The following is a 27,697-nucleotide window of genomic DNA, read 5'->3' as shown; positions in this document are numbered from 1 at the left end:
GATGATGAATGAATAATTGTCTTTTTGAGTACGTAATTTGGTATTTGATCTTCACTTATATACATAATAAACTGTCAATACGATTATATTGTTATGAAATAAAGCGAATAACATAGAGAATGACGACAGATAATAGAGAAGAGAAGAAACAAGAGAGACTATAGAATGAGAGAATAGGGAGCAACTCATCTGTATATTCTTATTGATAGGAAGAGTCCTATTTATAGATACAACATGTAATCCATAAAGGAAACAAATCAACCAAGTTAATACAAATATTTACATAAAGAGTAATGAATCATATGAGTATCAATCATATGAAATCATATGAGTAACTGTATCAAATCAATGGACAATCATTAATTCATAACACTTCCCCTTGAGTGTCCATTGATAAAAGAATGTGCCTCGTTAAAACCTTACTAGGAAAAACCCTTTGGGATAAAAACCTAGTGAAGGAAAAAGAGTACATCATTCTATATAATAATGTTCTTTACATCTTCTATTTCTCCCCCTCATGTAAACTTACATCATTAAGATGACGAAGTCCAATCTTGTGGACTAATTGCTCAAAAGTTCTTCTTGGCAAAGACTTTATAAATAAACCTGCCAAATTTTTACATAAATGAATCTTTTGGATATCTTTATCATCCTTTCAATACACTATTGTCTTCATATATGGTCATCTTTGTTGGGGATAGCCACAAGTTTCTTGCACATGTTGAATAATAAACCTTAACCAAACATTCACAACTTTCCTCATAATATGATTAGACGATATTGCTACTATGGTTTGTTTCATATACCTTCATGAAACCATTGTGCTACCACATGTGAACAAACATCTTGTGTGTGATCAACCATTGTGACATTGTAAGAATATGTAAAATAACATGCATATCCATAACCCATTGGTCTGAATCTGAATCATTTGGATGGAATAAGCTCATATTCGTAGTACCCTTAAAGTAACGAAGTATATATTTTACTCCAAACCATTTTCTTCTTGTAGTTGAAGAACTATATATTGCTTAACAAATTTACAGCAAATGCAATATTAGATTGAGTATAATTAGCAAGATACATTAGTGTTTCTATGACACTAAGATATGGTGCTTCTAGACCAAGAAGATCTTCATCATTTTCTTGAGGTCTAAGAAGAGTCTTTATCAACATTTAACGACCTCACAACTATTGAAGTGCATAATGGACATGACTTGTCCATTTAGAACATTTTAAGCACCTTAATTATATAAGCTTCTTGACGTATAAAAACACCTTTATTTAAATACTCAATTTCTAATTTCAAATAAGACTTTGCCCTTCAAAGATAATTCTTCTCAAATGATTTCTTTGAGCAATCAATTGCCTTTGTGAGCTTATTAGGAGTTCCAACGATGTTTATGTCATCTACATAAACAATAATTATGGCAAATTCATTATTTGGATCTTTTCATATAAATACAAGAACAAATAGGATCATTTTTATATCCTTCTTTTAATAAGTATTCAAAAAGACGGTTATGCCACACACATCTTGATCTCTTTAATCAATAAAAGAGCATGTTCAATTTTATTGAATAACCCTCTTTAGAATTTGTCTGGTTGGGCAAATAAAATCCTTCAGGGATTTTCATATAAATATGATTCTCAAAAGAACCGTATGAATAGGTTGTAACATCATTCATTAGATGTAAATGCAAACCTTGTTGTGCAACTAGATTAATCGAATATTGCAATGTTGTTGCATCCAATACTAGTGAAAATGTTTTTTTTTCACTAATCAATACAAGGTTTTGTGAACAACCTTGAGCAACCAATTATGCTTTGTATCTAACAATTTCATCATTTTTAATTTGATTTTTGCGCAAAAATCCATATGTACCCAATGGGTTTCACAACTTCAGGAGTGTGAACTATACGTCCAAAAACCTTTCGTTTAGCAAACAAATATAATTATGCTTCTTTGCATATTTTCATTTTGGCCAATCTTTTCTTTGCCGACAATCTTTTGTTGATCATTGCTTATTGATCCTCATTGTCATTCATAGCATTCATCGCTATGTTATAAGTAAAAGTTTCGTCAATGTTAACTTCATTTTGGTTCCATATTATATGATTCATGACATAATTTATTGAGATCTCATCATTTTCAACCATTTCAGGTACCTGAGATTCTTCTGGAACCGAACCATTAATTATGTCAAATGAATCTTTTGGGATTTCAACCTTTTCGATTAGGTTATTTTGCATATTAGCCCTCTTTCTCATTCAAGAGTTTTTATCTTTGGAACCAATAGGTCTACCACGCTTCAAACGTGTTCACATGAGTTTTTCAACCCTTTTTTTTTCGCATCATAATAACTAATCATGTCAAACAAGGCAATCATTTTGATTTGTAAACTTCTAGTTTACCATGACATGCATTTAAATTGTACTAATAAACTTGTAGTACAAACTATAAGAGAATGTTGATAATTTCTCCAATACACTTTCTTTTTCAACTCAATCATAGAGATATAAAGATATTTCATATCTTTTTCATTGTTTGTCTCAATATAATATCCATTTAGACAAATATCATTGAAACTTAATAAGTTTCTATTCAACTTCTTGGTAGAAGTATAATAGCTCTTCTAGAGTCTTCAAATATATTTGTAGTACTATAAATAATACTAACATCGATGTCTCACATTATCAAACAAGAGAAAAATTTATTACTCTTGAGAATTGTATAAGTTGTTGCACAATCAATAAGACACATATCTTTTGGTACTAGTGCAAAACATTCGTTTTTCATATAAACGTAAATATCAATATGAGATTTTTTTTTTCAACACTCTCATAATCAATTAGGTGATCAAGATGAGTAGCATCCATATGGCCATAATCAGAATCACCATCTTCATAAGCAAAGTGTGTTTCTATGTTATTCTCATTATTTGTAAGATGCTCTGGTGTACAATAAGTACAACTCAAATGGCCTTTACCATCGTAATGATAATATATACCTTCATCTTTTTGTCAATATTTTCACATTTTCCTTTTCCTTTTTTCACATTATCGTGCCACTTCTGGTGACAAAATGTATCTTTGAAATTTTCTTTATAACCATGTCCAAAATCAAGATCATGATCGATCATGAAAATATAAATAAAATGTTGTTGCATTCACTTCTGGGAATGGAGCAGAACCAATTTGGACAGATTTCATGATTTTTTATCAAAAGCTCATTGCTTTGTTCAGCCATACAAAGGCATGAAATAAATTCATAATATTGATTGCTGCATTCACTTCTGGGAATGGAGCAGATTAGGCGGATCTCATGATTTTTCATCAAAAGCTTTATTGCTTTGTCCAACCAGCCATACATAGGTATGAAATAAATTCACAATATTTGTGAAATCTCTTTTCACAATATTTTTGTCATGTTGCTTATATGCTTTATTTTTATATTTAATTGTATCCCAATATTCATTGCATCTAAATATATTTCAACATTTAAAATCCAATATAAGAAATTCTTACTTGTAATATCAAGGGTCACAAATCCAAATTTTGCAATGTTTCGCGTGTTTAGAACTAACACATAAAATAATAATATTAATAATAATCATCGTCATAATAAAAATAAATAATAAGACGGAGATGAAAATTGATAAGGTCAAACAATTCTTATCACAAGAGGAAGAATATAAGGTAAAATTATAAATTGAAAAAGGATTAGAAATAGCCTGGATTGAGACACGCAGATCCCTGTCATTAGAGAGAAAAAGCTTTCACTAGTCCTCAGTTGGTTGGAACATCGTGCTGATAACGTGTTATGAAATAAAGCGAATAACATAGAGAATGACGACAGATAATAGAGAAGAGAAGAAACAAGAGAGACTATAGAATGAGAGAATAGGGAGCAACTCATCTGTATATTCTTATTGATAGGAAGAGTCCTATTTATAGATACAACATGTAATCCATAAAGGAAACAAATCAACCAAGTTAATACAAATATTTACATAAAGAGTAATGAATCATATGAGTATCAATCATATGAAATCATATGAGTAACTGTATCAAATCAATGGACAATCATTAATTCATAACATATATTTATTTTTAAACCTCTAAAAAATATTTAATAATCTTAAAGTTATGACATTTTTAGTTTTATTTTATCTCTTTATTATCAATTACGACCAATTTAACGTTAAAAATGAAAAAAATATTTTAATAACATAGTCAAAGTAACGAAATATATTGTAAGAGTGTAATTAAAAATAAGTGTAATTTTCAAGGACTAAGTAATAAGAATTTATTAAAAGTGACGATGCAAGCTGGCTCATGAAGGCTCGTCACTAATTTTGGTAACTTATCGCACACAAATAAAATTAAGAGAAAAAACAAATTAATATTGCATAAATTATTTTTTTATGTTGAAAAGAAATTATTTGATACAAAATTTATAAAGGTAAAATAAAGTTTTTTTATTTGTATTTGTAAAAAATTAAAAAAGGATGAAAAGTAATCAATGATAATATCAAATGGATGTAAAGACTTTTTAAATGTCAAAGATCATTCTCTATTCATGCTTTATGTCTTTGTTGTTTTTATGAAGTTATCATTAATAATATATTTAAAACAAATTAAGTAAACATAAATTCACACCAAATAAGTTATAAATAAAAAATTATATTATTATCTCTATTATTAACATATTATAACGATTAATCAATATTTAAATATACAGTAAAGAAATAAAAAAATATAAAAGTTTAACCGAGAAAAATTAAAACATAATAATTTTTAAAGTTATACAGACTAATTCATTCTGTCCTTTTAAAAAAAGTTTAACCGAGCCAAAAATTAAAATATAATAAATTTTGTAAATTTTTTTCTCACGAATTATACACACTACCCCATTTCTGTTCCGTCATGTGTCCATACGAAGTCCAACTTATGGAAAATGAATTTAAAAAGTTAACAAATTATAATATTTAACCCATCGCACACTTTTTGTGAAAGACCCACACGCATTCACTTCATTCCATAGTAATTACAAACAGAATGATTCAACCGGATTTCATTTTTTCGCTTCAAAATAAAAGGAGTTTGTGGATTTTACATAATAATGAAGAGTAAACAAATGATTTTAAATATTCTACCTTTTTATTATTAGTTCGAAAAGACACACTTTTTACTTTACTTTTATTTATTAAAATATTTTAAATACTTTTATTAATTTAAATGTATGATCAGTGGATTTTAATTAAATATGTCAGTTTAATATTAGTTTTTAAAAAATATTAATTAAATTTGATTTTTAGAAAGATGTGTTAATTATATCGATTTAAATAAAATTATTAATATCATTAACAATAATATTAATATTTAAAATAATATACAAAAAGTTATAAATAAAATTAATAATGTTATTAATTTTTTTCTAAAATAGATTTAACTGAGACACTTATTCAAAAAATTTAAAATTTGATTAACATATCTTTAGTCACGAATATTATACTGACACATTTAAAAATAAACAAGTAAAATTGGAGTAATTAAACCTAATTTAAAATTATTATTTTTTGAAATTGAGTGTATATTGGAAATGTAAATTTGTGTAAAATTGGAACAAAAGAAGAGGAGGGAGAAGATGGTAATTTGGAACGGAAAGGACGTGTTGGAGTGAAAGAATGAAGAAGGAAGAAAAGGAGTTGTAAGTGTGATAATCCAAAGACGAAGGTGTATTTATTTGGTAATTACAAAAAAGAAGAATTAGGTATTGTTTATTATTTGGTGGTCAAAGGTCAAAGTATTTGATGTTTGTGGTTTTGATTTTTGCTACTTAACTCTGAAGAGAAAAAGTAGGGTGAATAGAGAGAAACTGAAAAGAGAGTAGAAATATGATAGAAACGGACGAGGAAGTCCTTGCTGGCAAAAGATTCCCTCATTCATTAACTCATTGTTTTGTTTTGGTGGGGCACTTCACTCTGTTACTACCACTACACCTCCTTCTTCTCCTATCTCCTACCTCTTCTCCATCGTTACCATAACACTTCCTTTCTCTGCAATTTCCAAACCCTAAAAGGAACCACCCACCCACCATGGGATGTGCCAGCTCCAAGCTGGACGATCTCCCGGCGGTGGCTCTCTGCCGTGAACGCTGCGTTTTTCTCGACGAAGCAATCCACCAGCGCTACGCCCTCGCCGCAGCCCACATCGCTTACATCAACTCCCTCAAGGCAATTGGTCACTCCCTACACTCCTTCGTCCACCACGATACACAGAGGCCGCCGCCGCCGTCTCCCTCCCCCCCCTCCTCCTCTCCCTCTCCCCCCCACAAAACCCACCAGCTCTCCAAGCACGCCTCCCCCACCCACTCCGACTCCGGCGGCTCCCACCTCCACTTCCACTCCGACTCCGATGATCTCGCCTCTCTCCACCACTCCCCTCAATCCTCCCCCATTCGTCTCCCCGCTTTCTACGACAATTCCCACCCACCGGATCACCACCTTCACATCAATTACATGAAGAACAAGGCCGCACCTTCAATTGTCTACGAGCAGAGACCCCTCAGTCCTGAAACTGGCTACCTCGGAGAGTCCTCTTCCTCCTTTTACCCTTACCCTTCCTCTTACCCTTCCTCTTACCCCTCTTACCCCTACACCTACGATCCCTATTCTGCCCCTCCCTTCGCCGGATCCTCCCAGCCCCAACCCCAGCGAACCCCCAACTCCAAGCCCCCTCCCCCTCCCCCCCTCCCCTCCCCGCGCCTCCACCTGGGACTTCCTCAACTTCTTCGATAACTCTGACGACAAGTACTATCCCCAACCTCATTACACCCCCACTCCCAGCCGCGACTCCAGGGAGCTCCGGGAGGAGGAGGGGATCCCCGATTTGGAAGACGAGGATTACCACCACGAAGTCGTCAAGCAGGTTCACGGGGATCAGAAGCTCGTCGACCCCAAGCCTGAACCCCCGAACCCCCACCACAACCACCTCCACGACGAGGACGATGATGAAGAGGAAGATGAAGATGAGGTGGAGTACGAAGTTCACGTCGTCGATAAGAAAGTCGTTGATGCCGATAATGATGCCAACAACAAGCCCAAGGACCACGCCGCATTCCGGAGCCGCCGCCCTGGCTCCCGGAATCCCCTCGAGGTCGCCAAAGAGATTCAGGATCTCTTTCAGAGGGCTTCTGATTCCGGTGCCCTAATCGCCAAGATCCTCGAGGTGGGGAAGCTTCCCCACAATCGAAAGCACGCCGCCTATCAAGGTGAGTCGAGTCTGGATTACTTTTGCTCTTTCCATTTCTCTCTGTTCTCTCACACCATTCACATTTCGCAACTCTTGTTATTCCAGCTTCTTCCAAGATGTTACAAGTTGTTTCTCCCTCCCTGTCTCTAATTTCCTCCCAACCCTCTACTTCTAAAGATGCCGAATCCGCCTCTAACGTGGATCTTGATGCTGATCTAACAACTGGAGCACGCAATCTTTCCTCGACACTGCATAAGCTCCTACTTTGGGAGAAGAAACTCTATAATGAAGTTAAGGTATGCCAGTCTTCAGTCTTGTTTCGTTAGTCGCCAATCTCGTTCCCTTGGTTTTAGTTTCACTTCCAAACCATCTAATTTTTTTTCCCGTTTTGAAAATTTTCAATGTTAAGGAGGTTTGCATTCGCTTCGCTTCTCTAGTATAATCCATTCTAAGAATTTGAGAAAAATCAATTGAGGACTAATCCCAACAATGTTAACCAGTGTTTACGTGTTTCCACAAAGCTTTTCCAACGTTCGGTTGTTTGCAGGCTGAGGAAAAGATGCGGGTCATCCATGATAGGAAGTGTCGCAAGCTGAAGCGTATGGATGATAGGGGTGCTGATTTTCATAAAGTTGATGCGACTCGGACGTTGATTAGGAGCCTGTCCACAAAAATAAGAATGGCAATTCAGGTTGTGGATAAGATTTCTATGACTATAAATAAGATAAGGGATGAAGAACTGTGGCCACAGCTGAAGGAATTGATCCAAGGGTATGTGATGTTAAAAAGTTATCGTTCTTGTTATTTGTTCTCTGTACAAAATGTCACTCTGTTCATGATGGTGGGCTACATGTTATGCGTGGGTGGCAAAACAATCCCATATCTATAATCCAATCTAAGCCTTCTATCTCCCCGTGTTCAGCAATCCATTGGATTATCAAGTTATTGAAAATGGATCAAGTGTTTCTTCCTATTAGGTTTGAAAGTCAATGTCTTCTCCCTACTGCCTATCCACCACTAGGTGATCCGCCCATAACAATCTTGCAAATTTCAATTGTAAACCATTCTTTTTAAACATAGCATCTTTTTAAATGGATGGGTTGAATGATTCTAATTAAATGGGTCATGGATGGAATGGACTTTGTCAATACATTTCCATAGATCATAGATAGATCAATGAAATCCGAACCGACCCCAGAGCACTCTTATCAAAACCATCCAATTGACGCGTTACCTTTATTTCGCTATAAGCATTTTTTGAAAATATTTGAAAAAACTTTAGGGGTCAACTTATCTGTTCTCTGTACAAAATTTGATCTTTTATTATCTTGCAAACGGGAAGACCAGTCAGCTGGTAGTGTCAGTATTCTGTAGTCAAAGTAAAAGCACGGCGACCATGTCTAAAGGGGTAGGAGTTTAGGATTTGTTCTCATTGTATAGTGAATAATCGTGTATTTCCAGGCTTGTTCAGTGGCACTTTCCACTTTAAGCGTTTTGTATATGTTATGTGCCGTAAGGCATTCACGAAATATTTATTGAGGTTCCATTCCATCGGCATCAAACCCTCTGTATTTTAACCCGTATGAAATGGATTGAAATGTATGCATGGTTCCTCAGAATTCTTTGATAGCCATGGTGAATTGAATATCCTGAGGAAATTCAACCAGGCCACCTGCAATCTGTTGATAGCTTAAATATCGGTTCATCTTCTAAGACCTTTGCTGATAATTTTTATAAATCTTGCTATTTATTCTTGTGCATACTTATAAATTCCAACCGTATAATCTTTATAATTTAGTGGCTCATCTGACCTATTATTAGATCATTTTGTGCTTTTGCTGTCGTCCAGTGGAATAACCCCTTTACATGGAAATGATGCAACCCCCCAATAGCTTTTCTGAAAAATTATTACTCCACAATCTACAGTAGGAACCTGTAAACCTTGAAATATGCATACCCTGTCTATCCTTGTTCTAGTGGATTGAGCACTTGAATTCAGTATTAGGTGTCATTTATTGCTCCATCCACTTCTTGGTTGCACACAAGTTGTGATATTGTCGCCCATGCCCCTTTTTTTCTCTTTTTAAGTTTTTGTATCTTTAACTAATGCTCTCTTTTTTTTTCTTTTGAAGTAGCTAATATTTTTACTTGTTTTTTGCAATAAGACATGCATGTGAGACATCCGTTCATGCATAGTATGTATGGGATAAACATTTTGCCTTTTCTCATAGTGATGTAATTATCGTCTGAGGATTTCTAGGATGCCTGTGCTAATTTTTCGTGTTTGTATGGTGCAATATGACACTCTTATTTTCAGGTTGACTAGAATGTGGAAGTCCATGCTTGAATGCCATCATAATCAGTGTGAAGCTATTAGAGAAGCCAGAATTCTGGGTTCCGTGGGATCCAGGATAAAGAGTGGTGATAGTCATCTTCAAGCAACCAAGCAACTTGAACAAGAGCTCATCAATTGGACTTTCCAATTTTCTGGCTGGATAAGTGCCCAGAAGGGTTATGTTAGAGCATTGAATAATTGGCTGCTGAAATGTCTCCTGTACGAACCTGAAGAAACACCTGATGGCATAGTCCCCTTTTCCCCTGGTAGGATTGGGGCTCCGCAAATATTTGTAATATGCAATCAGTGGTCCCAAGCTTTGGATAGAATATCTGAGAAGGAAGTTGTTGATTCCATGCATGTATTTACGATGAGTGTGCTTCAGATATGGGAACAAGATAAGCTAGAAATGCATAGGCAGATGAACCAGAACAAGGATCTCGAGAGAAAGGTGAGAAATATAGATAGAGATGACCAGAAGCTACAGAAGCAAATTCAAGCGTTAGAGCGAAAGGTGCTTCTGCTGTCTGGGGAAGGTAAAGGTCTCTCAGTTTCTGAGAACATCATTTATCAGAGTGACAAAAGCAGTAGCCTACAAGCTAGTTTGCAGCGCATTTTTGAGGCCATGGAGAGATTTACTGACGAATCAGTGAGAGCTTATGAGGAGTTACTACAACGTAGTGAAGAAGAAAGTGCCGCCCGAAATCGTGAATAGTTGGAATCATATCTTTGCCATTTTCCGAGAATAGAGACATGCTGGTCTCCTTCTACTAACTCTTCTTTACAGCAGAGCCTTGGGAAGAGGAATTGGGCTTGACTTCTCTCTATGATGCTGAGAGTTGCATTGGTGCTTTAATGCTTGGATACAACAGAAAGAGAAATTTGAGGTGTGTGGCGCAGAGTTGCGTTTTTTTGGGTACTCGGTGCTGTAAAGCCAGCCAGCCATACAAGTTTGAGCTACCAAAAATCAGGGGAGCCCACAAATTTGAACGTCTAAAGTTGAATGTTCTTTCTTTCTACATTAGAAAATAGCAGAAATATATGGTTAGATGAAGGAGGGAGTTTGAGGTATATAATATAACAACCCCTGCAAGTCATGAATGGTATAGAAAGGTGCTCAAAGTGAAGAAGCTGTACAATCGGGGAATTTTACTGATACGCAATTGGAACAAGCCTCGTTCGCGTGATGAACGTAGCTACCTCTCTGTCAGCTGGAGTGACGCATGTCACTGAATGCATGGGTGTTTATTGGTTCCTGTAAAAAAATTATGTTCATTTCGTAAAAATATTCATTTTCAACTTAAATTATTGTACAGATTACCTATTAGCAGGCTTAACAAAAAGCATTTTAGAATAAAATATCTTTGTAGCCCATTTGAGATTCATGTTCGTTCTTCAACTCAAATAAATTCCGGAGATTTGTTCAGATTTCAAAGAGCGAAAAGAAAACACCGTTCATGGGGCTCTTTCGTGGCCAAATTTGTTTACGATAACTGATTCATCACGATTATATTAAAAAGTGGGTCCAGTTGAATTAATTTATTAACTAAACTCACAATTTAGTTTACGAAAGTGGCAATTTGTGGAATTTGTTGCTTCTAAGTCTATTTTTTACGATTTAATATCCGCAGAACTGAATATATTACTTTCAGAGTTTCTCTGGCAAAGAAAATTGAGTTGAAATTAATTGTATACAAAATTGACCTAAAGTTATGACTAAAAATAAAATAATTGTTATTTAGTTACTTATTAGCTTTTATTTATTAAAAGAAATGTGTACCTATATTTTTTTTCTTTTTTTAATATTATTTGAAGAATATGCAGAAGAAGAAAAATATCCCAATCTTATTTTTTATATTTTATTTCTCTTTTTAAGAGTGACCGTTGAATGTTAGTGTTATCATGATGAAATTGAACTAAAATATTTAATTTTTACTTGTTATTACATGAAGCCATTTGGGAACTTTATCATCTCAACATTATGATGCATAGCAATTAAAGATTGAATTTTTCATTATTTTTCTACAATCGATTTATATTTTCATATCATATCAGTTCCACAGTAACCGTTCTTATATCAAGTTCTAATATCATAATTTTTCAGTAGTGCTTATCAATGTTCTTGATCAAACAAGTACGTGTCTATGTGTAATTTTGGTCGTGCAATTAGGATTAACCACCTCATAATTCTCGATTAAAAGTTTAAATGTACTATCACAGTTTAAGCCTAGAGATTTAATGTACTATCACTATTGTTTTTTCTATATGTTTTTTTTCTTTTTTCAAGATGCTTCTGAATTGATGTTAAAATTATTTAGAAATTCAAATTCCCTCACGTTAATTATGTATATCACATTGATTTCACATAATTTAAACAAATAGTTAGATTTTTTTTTTCACGAAAATAAAATAGCATTCATTGCCATAAAATATCTTGAATCTTTTACAAAGGGTAAGAATGGATGCTACACCCTCTTAGAAGTGCATTACATTTTTTTCCTCTAACAAAACAAACCTTCCCTCAAACATGCTAGATTCATTCTTTAATAATCAAAGTTAACCTACTTTTGTTGTCTTAATAATTTCGGTCGTTTTTGTGTTTCTTTTTTAGTTTAGATAAAATTATCCACATATTAAATTTAGTTTTTATCAGCTTCTTATTATGTCTTTTTGAGTTATAGAAATTAAGGATAATTTTATTCTTCTCGAGATTGTGAGATTGATATATAAAGCTTCTTTCTCAAATAGATCATAATGTTGAGCAGTGACTTTTCATTGATGAGGAAGATTTTTTATTTAAAATTAGGTTTAATTAATCGGAAGGTACCCAGTTTGGTACCAGAATGTCAAATTGGTACCCGCTTTTAAAAAAGTATCAATTGGGTACCCAAATACATTTAAGTGTGTCAATTGGGTCCATACCGTTAAATTGTGAGAAACGGCGTTAAAAATGAGATGATGTGGCATTTGTGAATGGATACGTGTCAATTTAAAGAGCAGTTGTGGCTGAAAAAATAATTGTACAGTGACGTGGTGGTATATTTAAAAATCAGATTGTGTTGTGCCCTAATTGTAGAATTGGGTTTTCGCTATCATTGTGGTGGGGTTCTTCGTCTGCAGTTCTTCCTCTGCAGTTCTTCCTCTTCTATTCTTTCCTCAATCATTTTGGTCTTCGTTCTTGATTGGAAGACGTAATTTTTGGTGAATCTGCAATGTCTCGCAGTGAAGGCTGTTCGTGCTCTTCGTGGGGTTCGCAGAAGCAAAGTGTGTCCTCCACTGGTGGTTCGTATAGGGTGTTGGGTGAATGTCCTCTTTGCTTTTGTGGGGAGAACGCTGTGTTGAGAGTCGCTAAAACAGTCAGGAATGCCGGCAAACAATTTTGGGGGTGTCCTAAATATAAGGTCGGAGTAGATGTTTGATTTTAATTTAATTTTGATTGAATCTTTATTAATGTTTTTGATGTTCTCTGTTTTTGATTAATGTTTGATTCTTTGTTCTTGCAAACAGCGGAGTGGTGGGAATGAGGTATTTAAAGGGTGCAATTACTTCAAATGGCTGAATGAAGATAATGGAGATGAAAAAGATGCTACCATTGGGAGACAAAGGAGAAAGATTTACACTCTGGAAAAAGCAATTGCGATTTCTGATAGATGGGTTAAAATTTTAAGTGTAATAATAGTGTTTTTGCTTTTCGTTAATGTAATTTTAGTTTGTAAGTTAGTTGAAAAGAGTTGCTGAACTGTTAGTATCAGTGGTGTAATGTTGTAATGAATTCTTAATGAACCAATTACAAGTTTGAGTGAACTGACTGTGTTCTATTTATTTGCATTTAACATCATTTGATAATGAAGATAATCTGGAGATGAGAAAGCAAATAATATTAAAGTGGTTCATAATGCCATTTCAGTACATAATACTGTTCTTCAAAAGACCTGAATATGCAAATAACAGCACAAAAGCAAGCTGTTTCCAAAATAACAGTACTACATTGTAAGATAACAACACTGAATTTGTCAAAAAAAAGCCACTACATATTGATTTTCCAAAATAAAACAGGTGTTCCATAATTTCTTCATGGCTCCGTGATTGGTCCCCTCCTAAATGATAGTTTTTCTCTGAATGTGGTTGTTGTTGTTGGTTGAGGCACTTGAGTCTGTTCGCATGCAGAATTTTGGGTTGCTTGAGGCACTTCACTCTGTTGGCATGAAGGATTTTGGGTTGGTTGATTTGTTGCTGCTGGCATAACTGGTTCAGATGCAGTAATCTGAATTTGTTGACCACAACTGATATCAGTTGCCTGAGTTGGCTGATTTGCTTGTGTTTCTTCAGCTACAGTCCTGTTTATCTAAATCCACCACATATTTCTCCCCAATCATAGCAGTATGGCTGACCTCAAATAGTTGTTGTCCAGACCAGCTGCATTGAATACAAGATATAATTAAAAAACAGCCAGAAGACATTCATATTTAATGAAACATTATTACAATTAGGTGCATCAAATACATTTACCTTGGTAACCAATATTTGGTCTTTTGTGCTTCCTTGTCCAATCTGTCTTGAATTTTTGGGCAAATAGAACCATGAAATGCATTTACCTTCTTTCTATTGGAAGCCCATCTCTGCATCAGATACATTCGAATTTCTTCCATCATGGTTATGATGGGTTTACTCCTGGAATCTACTATAGTGCTATTGAAACCCTCAGACATGTTGTTCACAACAGTGTCAGACGCAGGTCTTGTTGTAAATCTGGACCTGGACCAGAATCTGATTGCAGGGAATAAACCATTTTAATTTGAAATCAGTTTAAATCCAAAACAGTAAATATAAAAAAATATTTAAAAACATGCCTTGGGGGAATCTGTATGAGATGCTTAAAAGCATCAACATTCAACTCTTTAATCTCCCTCATCACAGCCTCCCATGCTTGTGGGTGTGTGGCATATGCTGCTTTCCAGAGTAGTCTCTTCAGATTTTTTCCAGGGAATTTTTTGCGGAAGTTGGCATATATATGACGTACACAAAATCTTTGATCCACACCAGGCAACAGTTCTTGCAATGCTGGAAGCAGTCCCTGTAATTTTTAGAGCATAACAATTGATTGGTCAAATATTAAGGAATCACAATTAAACATCAAATACCACATGGATATAGTTACTTACTTTTTGTTGGTCTGACATGAAAGTGATCTTAGAACAAATTTCAGCTCCTCCTAGGTCTTCTATCATCAAATCAAGAAACCATGTCCATGTTTCCTTGTTCTCTACTTCTACCACAGCGTATGCCAATGGAAGCATTTGGTCATTTCCATCTCTACCCACAGCTGTTAACAGTTCTCCCCCATATCTTCCCTTCAAAAAACAGCCATCTACACCAATAATAGGCCTACAACAGAAGAAGCTATCTTTACAAGCCCTGAGGCATACATATAGTCGTTTGAAAATTGGGTTGCCCTCATTCTCATCAACATGGACTTTGACAGTGGAACCTGGATTTGACCTTAACAACTCATGTGCATAGTCATAAACACGTTTATATTGTTCTTGGAATGACCCATCAATGTTCTTGTATGCCATACTCTTAGCCCTAAAGGCCATTGATCTTGAAACACCAATGTTCCATTTTCTCCCAATTTTGTTTTTCAAATCAGTCAACTTCATATTTGGGTTCTCTTTGAGTGATTTTTCCAGCCTTCCACATAACCACTTTGAAGTCATCAAACGCACATTGAATTCCCTACTACATGTGTGATTGTCGATAATTCTCCTTAACTGCCATGTACTTTGTGGTGCTTTATAAGCACAATATGCATACCACTTGCATTTACCCTTGGCACCCAAACACTTCACACAAATTCTCCTTTTGTCATTTCTAAAAATTTTTAACTTTCTCCCACTTTGGACACCATAAGTTCTAATAGCGTCAGTGAATTCTTCCTTATCAATAAAGTACGTCCCAACTTCCCAATTATAGTCTTCCATACTTTTGGGCATGGAGAATATCCCAAAGTTACCATACCTATCTCTATCATCATCACTTGCATCACTATTTCCACAACTATCTAAAGTCTCGGACTCCCATTCCTTATCAGACAACCCCCTGTCAAACACATTTTCACCCTTTGGGTCACTTCCTCCTTCAATAGTAACATCAAACAAATCATCCTCCAATTCCTCGGTTTCAATTCTAACATCAAATAACTCATCCTCACCCATTACTTCCTCTTCAGAATCAGTCCAACTCCTCACTTCATAATCATCATCACCCTCATAGTCTGTTTCTTCACTCTCCACAGCATGTTCTTCATCATGCTCAACCTCCACTTCACCCTCATTCTCAGTTGCATCACCCACTTCAGCAGGTTCTTCATCATGCTCAACCTCCACCTCACCCTCATTCTCAGTTGCACCACCCACTTCAGCAGCTTGGTCATCATGCTCAACCTCCACTTCACCCTCACCCTTATCTGCAGGAGCTTCACCAACTTCCACCCCAACATGTTCTACATCAACTGCAGCCTCCATATCACCCTCACCTTCACCTGCAGCTTCCACCTCAACTGCACCTTCCACCTCAACCCCACCCACCACAGCAGGTTCTTCATCACCCCGAGTTTCCACATCAACCTCACCCTCAACTGCACCATCCACACGAACTTCTGTCTCAGTCCCACCCTCTATCATATGTACTACTACAGGCTCACAGACGAAGTGCACCACATATAGGTGCACTTGACCATTTAGTGTGGCGATGTTCACCATGTGACATGCACCTCTATCATCGCTCAGTAATTCCAGCCTTCCATCCAATACAACACCTCCACCTACTGAATACCACAATTCTTTCACATTGACGTATCCCATTTCCCTCAAAATGGACATAATCTCAAAGTAACTCCATCTGTCTGGGTCACATGACAAAATATTACTCTCTCCAACGTATTTCAGTGACCCATCGTTAACAAACCTTCCCCCATGGTGAAAAATAACTTCGAAATTTTCTTCCATATGAAGTACTATATTCCTATCTATATATCCCTGTCACATATGAAAATGCCCAAACAATCAAAAAGAAATTACAAACCATACCATCCAACACACAAAGACAGCGACAAAATGAACAAAGGGGGACCACACAGTAAACGCAACACCGTCACCGTCACCGTCACCGTCACATGTAATGGGGGACCAAATGAATAAAGAAATCTGAAAGTGGGGGACCAACACCGGCACCGCAATTCAAATAACAACAACACAACAATAAAAGCACACAAAACAATCAATACATTGAACAAAACCCCAAAAATTACCACAATGTCAGACAAAACCAAAAACCCTAAATGGCAGTGAATGCCTGCGCCAGTGGTTCATCTACTGAATGGCAGGAACACATACCTTTCTTCCACTGCTAAACCCACGTCGCTGTCAAGGATGCTTCCGATCATGTACTGATTGCCAGTGAAAGCAAGCGCGAATCGATTCGCTGGTCTCGTCTTCTCCCCTCTTTTCTTCTTCGAACAACACCAGTAACTTTACCAAAATTCGTTTTTAATTATTTGCCTTCTACACTTAATTTTCACCATAACGTTAAATTACTTCTCCCACCAACAATATCCACGTCACTAATTCTCTGATGGCCACATATTATTTTATTGCTTCTCAGACCAACTTAAATCAGTCAACGTTAACCACAGTAACGGCGTCTAAATTATTGGACCCAATTGATGCACTTAAACGTATTTGGGTACGCAATTGATACTTTTTTAAAAGCGGGTACCAATTTGACACTCTGGTACCAAACTGGGTACCTTCCGATTAATTAAACCTTAAAATTATGTTATTTATTTTTTGGTAGGTTCCACAGTTTTTTTCTCACTTCTCTGCAATTTTCTTTTTATTTTTGGAGAGTTTTTTTTTCATCCTTTCAATTTTATCTTTTCCATTCAATATAGTAAAACTTTATTCTCATTCATATTTTGCGCACCTTTTTTGATTCCAAAACAAATCTAAAGAAACACACCATTAATACATTGCATTTTGTAGACCCATAATGAGAAGGTGCAGAGGTGTTTTCAAGAAATAGGACTGTGACTACTGCAATCTACGTGCCACCCTACACAACTGAATTATTTTGACATGATGTTCTTGTTTTTACCTTTTACACCCATTATTCACACACGGTAATAATATTTTCTCTCTAAAATTTGTATCATTTAATTGCATTATTTACCCTTTAGCAGCTAACATTCGGTTTTTTCTCATATCACAGAGTGGGTGCTTAATGCTTACGCCAAAGATTATTACTTTTTTTGTCCTTTATACACTTTCTAAACAAAATTGAACTGTCTTTAAGCAAAAGGTAGCAGATCACAATTAGCCCAAAATGACATTGCTTATTATTAAATTTCGACAGGAAAATTGCTATAATTATATCTACAATAATTAATCGTACATAGTATGAAGTTACATTCTTTTCTAAATAAGGATAAACATTGTTTTCATGTAATATATATTGTATAACTCTATCTTTATTTTTTTTATTATTATTATAAAGATGTAATTGTGTCTAAGTTTTACGGTTCGTGTTGTACGCTGCACTCCAAGTGAAACGTACAAAAAGTTGGGGTGAAGTGTACGAGAATTAGTGATTGAGTCCTAGGATTATGCTTGTCTAATAACCGTAAGAAACGGACACGACAAAAAAAATTGTAAGTAATTATGCTAATGCTTTTACCCATGAAGCACCAAGGAGTTTGAAGTGAGTTAGGATAGTTTTTGTGCTTGTGGAAAACAAATATCTATTTGCAAGAGTTGTCTTTTTTTCTTGTGTTGTGGAAGAGTAATGGCAGTAACACCAACCCAATAAAAGAAGTGAAGAAAAGGAAAAAACTTGACTTGGTTAGAACATGCATCTCAGTGTTTCCCTACAAAAGGGTAGTGAAAGGCAGCACGTGATCCGTGGTTGCCAGAATAATAGAGAAGCGTTTAAATGCAGCTTTGAGGAAGTTAAGTAATGGAATTTGCGAAGAAGGTTCTCTACGTTGACTCCCTTGAAACTCCTAGGTTTAATGCGAAGTAATTATTGTGATAAAGAAAAATTGAGGGAGGATTAGTGGGAAAGTGTAAGTGAGGATAGTTAAAAAGCGTGGGTAAACGGAGGGAGTGTTTATAAAAAGAAGATAAATAAATGAAGCGAAAAGCATTGATTGGGTTGGTGCGAGGAAGCAGTGGTTAAAGAGAGAAAGAAAGGTGAAAGGTGAAAGGTGAAAGGTTGGATAAATAGAAATATAGAAATATAGAAATTAGAATAGAATAATAAGGAGTGAAGCAGAGAGAGGGTGCAGTGGAGGATTGAGTTGTAATAAGTAAACAGTGATTAGTAATTAAGCAACAGTGGTGGAAGAGAAGGGAAGGGATGCGAATGAAAGGTTGGATAGAATAGAATAGAAACAGAGAAGGAAGGAACTAAAAAAAATTGCGGAAAGGGGAAATCAGAGGAACGCAGAGTCGAGATCTGATGATCGGTGATAATTGGTGAAGAGAGAGAGAGAGAGAGTGAAGATGGGTTGCTGCCAATCGTCGATGCTGCTGAGAGTGGGGGAGAGAGAGACTCACCCGGAGAGGGAAAAGGAAAGGGAAAAGGAAAAGGAGAAGGAAAGGGAAAGGGAAAAGGAGAAGGAGAAAGACCAGGCCTACGGAACCCACCGGAGGAGTTCTGCCGGAGAGGGGGAGGGAGATGGGGACAAAGACGGTGTCGATTTCTCCTTCGCCGAGTTCTCGCTGCCGGAGCTCAAGGCGGCCACCAACAATTTCAGCTCGGAGTATATCGTCTCGGAGAGTGGCGAGAAGGCGCCTAACCTCGTCTACAAGGGTCGCCTCCAGAACCAGAGCCGTTGGATTGCGGTCAAGAAGTTCAGCAAGGCTGCGTGGCCGGATCCCAAGCAGTTCGTCGAAGAGGCTTCCGGCGTCGGCAAGTTGCGCCACCCACGGCTCGCTAATTTAATCGGTTACTGCTGCGACGGCGATGAGAGGCTCCTCGTTGCGGAGTACATGCCCAATGACACTCTCGCCAAGCATCTCTTCCACTGTATCATCTTCTTCTTCTTCTTCCATTATATCTCTTCCTTTTTAACTTCTCTCTTGTGTCTTACTTCCTTCTTCCTTCCTTCAGGGGAAACTCAGACTATTGAGTGGGCCATGCGCTTGCGGGTGGCTCTGTACATCGCACAGGCTTTGCATTATTGCAGTTCAGAGGGGCGTCCCCTGTACCACGACTTGAATGCTTACCGTGTTCTCTTCGACCAAGAAGGTGATCCTCGTCTCTCTTGTTTCGGTTTTATGAAGAACAGCAGGGATGGCAAGAGTTATAGCACCAATCTTGCTTATACACCTCCTGAGTATTTAAGAAACGGTAACTAACCGCCTTCTCGCTATTTATTTACTTTTGTAACTCTCACCAATTACGTTTCTCTATGTTCAAATTATTCCTTTTGTGTTCTATTATTACAGGAAGGGTCACCCCTGAAAGTGTCATTTACAGCTTTGGAACTGTCCTTCTAGACCTCCTCAGTGGCAAACACATTCCTCCCAGTCATGTAACTGCCTTCTATCCTTTTACCTTTCTCTTCGCCTTACTACTTTGCACATTTTTTTAACTCTATCAAACTCTCACCTTCTGCATAAGTAATGTCAACTGCTACTTCTCTCGGGAGTATTTCTTACCCTATCAAAATAGCTTCGCAAGCAGGATTAACTTTAACCAATTCATTGCTCTATTTTTAGACATGTTGTTTAATTTGGATATATCTTTCATTTGCCTGCTTAACTACCAAACATAGGATGGACAAATCATTAAATCTACAAATGAAACCTCCCTTCCCTGAATCAACTTGCCCTTTTCACCACCAGTTGATGAATTAATTGTCTCATATTCCCACATATCATTAAAAGCTTTAAATGCTTCTATGTTTTTAATTGTGGCATTTTAATCTTAAACATGTAATTCTTTGTTCCAGTGTTTTCCCTGCGGATCTTGGCTGTTATTGTGTTTGCAAGTGCTTGTTATATTACCTTATAAATGATATCATAATATAGTACAATAAATAAACCGTGAACATTTACTCATGACAACTCAAGGTATGGCAATCATTTTCTTTGATTAATAGCTAAAAATGGAAGTTGCAGATGCTATTATAGGTACATGACTTTAACATCAGTTATGGATGCTGACTTGTTCAATTAGTTTTTTTCATTGGTGCCATATGGAGTTATCGGATTTTGTTTGCAGGCACTTGATATGATACAGGGGAAGAACATTATGCTCTTAATGGATTCACATTTGGAGGGAAAGTTTTCAACTGAAGAAGCGACAGTGGTTGTTAATCTTGCCTCCAAATGCTTGCAATATGAACCGAGGGAGCGGCCTGATACAAAAGATTTGGTCACAACACTTGCCCCATTGCACACAAAACCCGATGTACATATTCCTTCTTTAACTTGATAACAAAGCATATTTTTTACTGAATACTGGGATTGAAACTTTATTGCTTCAACAGCCCTACCAAATATTCCATCGTTCACATGAATTAGGCTTCATGTTGGATGTCGAAGTTCCTAAATGTCTAATATTTAAGTTCTCTGCTCGTGATATTTAATATTTCTTTCTTTAATTACTCACCGCATAATGAAATCTACTTGGTTGGTGTAACTTAGCTCACCGTCCTCAAATTACATTAAACATGGCAATCCAAATATTAGACTGTGTGATTTACAAATGTTCATTTTGAATCTGATTAGGATTTCTTTAGGCCCTAAACTTCTCTTTCTTGAGATGATATAATATGGTAAGGGTTGTGTATAAGATAGTTTATAGATGTTTGATAAGTCAAGTTCTCAAACTGCCAAAGTGATTGGTCTATTGTTCTAGCTGATTAAGAAGTTCAGTTAGGAAAGAGTTAGTCATCTTTGTTGGTTTGGTCCTTGTTTAAGAGTTATTCTATATCTATTTCATACTATGATATTGTTACGGAGTATCCATCACCTTCAGTGATGACTAATCTCTGCGCAAGAACCTAACTGGTCACCTTTAGTGAGGTCTCCTCCCAAAAAATAAATCTTTAATGTATTACTATTAGTTTGTTAGTTTTAAATGATAAAAGAAATTTTGGTAATTTTTCTGATATGATGTTATCTAGAAATACACACAATATGACCTTGAAGAAACCTGCACATTGCATACATCTATCTCATAAAGAGATCAGTCAAAGCTTTTTATCTCTACCTAGTTCTTTGATTGAAGTATTAATGAACTTTAATCTACATCCACGACAAAATTCACTATCTCAAAGATTACAAACGAACTTTCTCTGAGTGAACTCTTGCTCAACTCTCATAGTTTTCTGTTTTTTCAATTTAACTCACAACTCATAGTTAAGTATCAACTAGGTTCCTATCTATAGTATGTAACCACCATAACTAACTTTTGTAAAAGGTGCCTAAATATGTGGAGAAGACACTTGAATAGTGCTTCCCACTTCTGAGTTGAAGTGTCACTTAGGCAATTGCTCTAGGAAATACTAATTAGTTTTTGTAAAATGCGCTAAAATATGTGGAGAAGACACATGAATTGTGCTCCCCCACTGTTGAGTTGAAACGTCAATTAGGCAACTGCTCTGGGCAATACTAATCTCAGAAGAAGCCAAGAGACTAGATGATCCACATCCACTGAGATTATCCACCACATTTGTTGAAGATGCACTTCTCTACTAGATGGTCTAGTGAAGTTAGATGGCCTAAGAACCTTAAGAAGAGTTTACTGAACCAATCTTCTTACTGATGTAGTTGTTTGAGTTTGGGTTGAGCTGTGTGGTTCAACCCTTTTTTTGAAAAGAAACACCATCGGGATGGCTCAATGCTTCTTCTTTACACTAACCAGTGCACACGATTCGCTTTGGACTGTCACTATGCAATGCCCAACGTGGCTGCCATGAGCCACCATGTGAAACCCAGCTCGTCATCACCATGTTGCGGCTGCAGGCTATCCAACATACTCAATCATATTGGATAAACTCTTTTACCTTAATTTGGACTTAAGCTCCTGGTCAATCTTAAAGTCAAATTCAAAAACTAACTTGTAAAGTGAGAACTATCAAAGCCTTATAAGGATTACACAAGCCTTATCACTAGTTGATTTGAGATCTTAATACACTCCTTTCGTCCCTTATTCAATAACTACGTTCTCTCAAGCCTAAAATTTGACATATAGAGTGTAGATAAATACAAGTGGTCCAAAATGAATCTATGATAAGTTTTGATATTTTCTTAAAATTTAGGATTAAAGCCTAACTCAATCATACAATAATGACTTGTGAAGTGTGAATTTTGCTTGAACTTTGTGAGGCCTATTTAGGTAATATCTTTAGGTAATGTTGGACTAAACACATTGCTTAGTACTGCAATTAAGGAAATACCAGAAGAAGTTGCATTTAAGGTGGATTTGGAGTGAGTGAGTGATTTCAGTTAAGGTGGCTTTCTAACACTCTTTTCATGCCCAAGGCTGTGTAGGTGACCCAAAAATGAATATAGGATAAACTTAAGTACTATTTTAGAAAACTTTAATCCTACGGAGTTGGCTTTTAGAAAACTATCCAAGCCTTATAAACACTACTTTAGCCATATTTATGTGGAATCTCGACACCACATGCTCATTATCTAATAACAAAATCCCTCCACATCTAAGAACATATATTTAGACCATGGACAAGACAGTTGGTCCAATAAGGAATTGATAATAGACTCGAGATTGCAATTAAGGTAACTCATAAATCCTCACACTCAAAGCTGTGGCTTAAGAGCATGGCAATGTAGGTGGCCTAACAGCGAGTCAAATTACCGTCTTAGAATAAAAACCTCCCTCTTGCCTAGAAATAAATATCTAGACTGTGTAGAAATACAGGTGACTAAGTAAGAAATTTAGGATAGATTGATCCATCTTAAAATTTGGGTTTATTGCCTAATGGAATCCCCAAAATCATCTTGTTAGGAAACGATTATACGAGATTTATAAATTATAACTGTAGGTGACAGGAAACTAAATACATACGTTCAAGGCTAAAATTAAGACAACCCCAAATAGGCCAAAGGGCAAGCCAAGGGTAATCAATCAATCACAATTAAGGTGGTTTCAACGCTAAGAAACAAATTATAATTCATATTATTCAATCATTTTATGTATAGGACAATCTAGTACATGAGTCCTACCTAATGGATGACCCAGTTGTTAGACTTGCATGATTCCAAGGTTTGAGCTTATGTCATTTATCCAGTTGAATGACATTATGACCGGTACAAAATTTTCTTTGGTTGCCATTGGACTTCAATGAGCCCGATGCTTCTTTTAGGGTTGGATGTACTTGCAGCTGGAAAATTCTCAACCAGTACATAGTATGTATGATCTTCATGCCTATACACTGAAGATTTTGAACATATAGCAATCACAAAATTTAGATATCTATCCATAAATTTTAACTTTGCATTCATGCATGTCATGCAAGAATGTGTTCAAGAATAACAAAACTAGTGCCCAAGCCAAGGTAATTCTATGCAATGCTGAGCGTGACTAAACAAAGTTCTTCCACACATAGTATTTATTATTTGACGTGCATGCAACTGTTTTATTGTCTTTCCCGCTTATCATGTATTTATCAGCGTACAAAAGTAGAAAAGGGATTGAAGGTGCATGGTGAGGTGTAGCAATGCCAACATCTCTCACTTGATATGGAAATATATCCGTGTTAAACGGCAATGTAGTTATATGGAAGGAAATAAGCAGCAATAATTGTAGTTGATTATTAATATTACGTGCTTCAGGTTCGTTCTCACATCATGCTTGGAATTCCAAAGCACGAGGAAGCTCCATCAACCCCACAACGTCCTCTTTCAGCAATGGGAGAGGCTTGTTCAAGAATGGACCTTACTGCAATACATCAGATCTTGGTCGCGACACACTACAGAGATGATGAAGGAACTAATGAGGTAACCGATGGGTTCAGTAGTTTTAAATTTACTACTTTTGGTTAAAACATATGCCATAAGGTTTTGAATTTGGATTGGGTCAGCTGTCGTTCCAAGAGTGGACTCAACAGATGAGAGATATGCTGGAGGCAAGGAAGCGTGGAGACTATGCATTCCGTGACAAAGACTTCAAGACAGCTATTGATAACTATTCCCAGGTGCAATATAGCACTTGTTTGACATCTGCAAATGATTGTAGCTAAGCTACGTGAATGCTAATTTTTTTAGTTACTTCTGCGTTGTTGTTCTGGTGCAGTTCATTGATGTGGGAACGATGGTCTCCCCAACTGTTTTTGCAAGACGCAGTCTATGCTATCTGTTATGTGATCAACCAGATCCAGCACTACGTGACGCAATGCAAGCACAGTGCGTTTATCCAGACTGGCCAACGGCTTTCTACATGCAATCAGTTGCTCTTGCGAAGCTGGACATGCACAAGGATGCGGCTGATATGTTAAATGAAGCAGCTGCATTGGAAGAGAAGAGACAAAGAGGAGCGAGAGGATCGTAATTTGAGGGTGCTAAGTTCTGTATAAAGGTTGAGCTGGGAAGCAAAACTAACATTTGATGAATGAGTTTAAGATGTGTCAGAGAAATACAACAGTGGTGGAGTAGATGGCATGGCACACGCACTTTATTTCACCATCTTATAGGAATCGGTGAGAACTTGAAAACTGTGCTTATGCACTCAGAATTGGGAAGGAATACCGGTAATTTTTCCATTGTTAATGAAATTGATTGTTTGATGCCTACTGGGTTACCGTCAACCAAGTGTTTATTGAGGTTATTCTAACTCTTCACTGGTCAAGGCCTCGGTGTTCATAATATTATGTTATGTCTGCATAATCTACATGACGGAGTAATTGTAATACATATGCTATCTCTCTACTACTCCTAATATTAGTTGTTGGAAGTCATACTTTCTGTTTAAATTTCCATGATTGGTAAATCCTCACACCATTTTTAATCAACCGTTTAATTTTCATCTTTACAGATATTTATAATAATTTTCTCCGGTTTATACAACTGTGAACTATAATTTTTTTTTCATGACTTTTAGTTTCTCTCCTTAAGGTTTAGTGTAATGTACTCATTAATAGTTGCAGTTTATAACAAAAACTACAGATATTCCAAAACTCCGATACTTCATTTATTCGTCCTTCTATTTTGGAAGATAACATTATTTTTTATAATCACTGTTTTAATTACTTTCTTTTTATTTAATTTGATGTTCTCTTAATTCCTCAATTGTTTTCTGAACCACACATATCCGGTGATGATTGGCAGCTGAGTGGTGCCATCTTTTCGATACGGACCGAATTAAAAACCCTAAACAACCCAACTACAAACAAAAAAAAAAACTAAGAATATAAAAGATAATTACACAACTTGTACAAATAATGGACGGAGGAAACATAAACTGATTTTGCTTCCTGCACACCCTTTATTACTAATTACACTCCGTTCTAATAAAAAATAAATAAAATACCTCCCTCACTGCATTACATCACTGCTAACGTCATTTATGTGGCTTCACCATCATTGGTGCAGAGGAGAACATGTTGTGAAAAAAGACTTATCCTAGAAGCTCTTTCAAGAACGTGATTTTGTAATTTGAAAAATTCATTCAGGAAAAAAACTACTACTGCACCACACTACTGTGTTGTTGTCTCCGCCGCCATCATCTCCGTCGTTGTAGACGAGAAAAAGGTTCTTCCAAAATGCAATTCTTGTATTATAGAAAGCTTGTTCAAGAAAGTTTATTTTGAAAAATTCATTCCAGAAAACTTTTTTTTTTTTTTGGAAATCTTATCCCAAAAAACTTACTCTGAAAAACTTTCAAAATAGAAAATAGATAATCTAAAATTTACTTTGATCAAGGATAAAATGATCATTTTAAAGATACTAGAGGTGTACGAAATTAAGGAAATGCATTTTTCTTCCAGCAGTGATGGGTCTAAATAAAAACATGAATGCACTCCCATAATTTTCAAAATGAGCATTTTTATATTACCTCCTCCAGAAATTTTCCAGAAAAACTTGTAAAGAATTTCTAGAATGAATTTTTCACAATAGGATTTTTAGAACGCGATTTCCAGAGTGAATTTTTTGAAACTCGTAAAATGCATTTCAGGATAAACTTGACGAGACAAGATTAAATTAGTTTTTGAGAATATCATAAACTTTTCAGATCATAGTGCACCATTGCAGCTGCAAAGGAAGAAGAATAAAGATAAATAAAGTAGGAAAAAAAAAAAACTGATTTTAAAAAAAGTTGTTTGGGAATGATGGAGGTGCAGTTAGTAATTATTAGTTACAGGAAACAAAAGCCGAACATGCTTACTGTTTTAGTGGATGATGGAATGATTGTTGAAATGAAGAGTGGGTGGATGGATGTTCCAATTGATTAATTGCACGACAAACACGTGCAATTCTTATTATTTCCGAATTTCGAATTCGCAAATTAATATGCTATGCATGTGTTTGTGTGTGTGGATATGGTTTGAATTGAAGTGAGCAATGAACCAAAATTCCACTAGGAAGCATGGCAGGTACAGTAGCAATAGCTCCACCATCTCATAAATAAATAAATAAATAAATAATTTGAGAGTGTGTTGTTGTTTGAGGCATTTCATCATCTTTTTCATGCCTTGTCTTGTTCCTATTTTTTAAGGAACATCCCAACTTTTGTACCTCTGCAATGCTGCATATGCCTATGCCTACGAAAGTGCAGTGTCGTGAGTTGTGACCAACATTTCAACGTCACACTCTTTTCTTCATCATACCATTCACTTTCCACGTCCTTCTCAACTTCACTCTTTTTCACTGCATCACCTTTCATCTCTTACTCCATACATATTTTTTTACAAACATTTTCATTAAGTCATGAGATTTTTTTATTTTTTCTAAAGAGATTTATTAGAAAAAAATTACATAAATGTGATTTCACTTCAACTCATAAAAATTGATGTTATTTTCAATATTAAAATCTTAGAAAAAATAAATGGTTAAATATGTTTTTTCTTCCTTCAAT

At 36.0% G+C, this 27,697-nt stretch overlaps 2 protein-coding genes and 1 pseudogene across 3 annotated transcripts; 2 read left to right on the top strand and 1 right to left on the bottom strand.

Moving 5' to 3' along the window:
• The first annotated feature begins 5,923 nt into the window (after positions 1 to 5,923).
• LOC114193686 (uncharacterized) lies at positions 5,924 to 10,966 on the top strand (annotated as a pseudogene). Its single transcript, XR_014984187.1, has 4 exons — positions 5,924 to 7,276; positions 7,363 to 7,553; positions 7,805 to 8,028; positions 9,575 to 10,966. The product of XR_014984187.1 is annotated as an uncharacterized LOC114193686 (transcript).
• Positions 10,967 to 14,097: 3,131 nt separating this feature from the next.
• Positions 14,098 to 16,455, bottom strand: LOC146884495 (uncharacterized). The gene is made up of 3 exons (XM_085666000.1): positions 14,755 to 16,455; positions 14,443 to 14,666; positions 14,098 to 14,359 (listed from the first exon to the last, which is right to left on the bottom strand). Exons 1-3 carry the CDS (start codon positions 16,453 to 16,455, stop codon positions 14,098 to 14,100), a joined length of 2,187 nt encoding a protein of 728 aa, XP_085522126.1.
• A 2,461-nt stretch (positions 16,456 to 18,916) lies between these two features.
• Positions 18,917 to 25,599, top strand: BSK1 (BR-signaling kinase 1). The gene is made up of 7 exons (XM_028083987.2): positions 18,917 to 19,678; positions 19,763 to 20,002; positions 20,101 to 20,186; positions 20,879 to 21,067; positions 24,460 to 24,624; positions 24,708 to 24,821; positions 24,920 to 25,599. The coding sequence occupies exons 1-7, from the start codon at positions 19,153 to 19,155 to the stop codon at positions 25,172 to 25,174; spliced, it is 1,575 nt and encodes a 524-aa protein (XP_027939788.1). The 5' UTR covers positions 18,917 to 19,152; the 3' UTR covers positions 25,175 to 25,599.
• The last annotated feature ends 2,098 nt before the right edge of the window (positions 25,600 to 27,697 follow it).

This window comes from Vigna unguiculata, chromosome 8 (assembly GCF_037176805.1).
Source record: "Vigna unguiculata cultivar grain cowpea cultivar isolate G323 ecotype 2 chromosome 8, ASM3717680v1, whole genome shotgun sequence".
Classification (NCBI taxonomy): Eukaryota; Viridiplantae; Streptophyta; class Magnoliopsida; order Fabales; family Fabaceae; genus Vigna; species Vigna unguiculata.
This window is presented reverse-complemented; position numbering and strand designations above follow the sequence as displayed.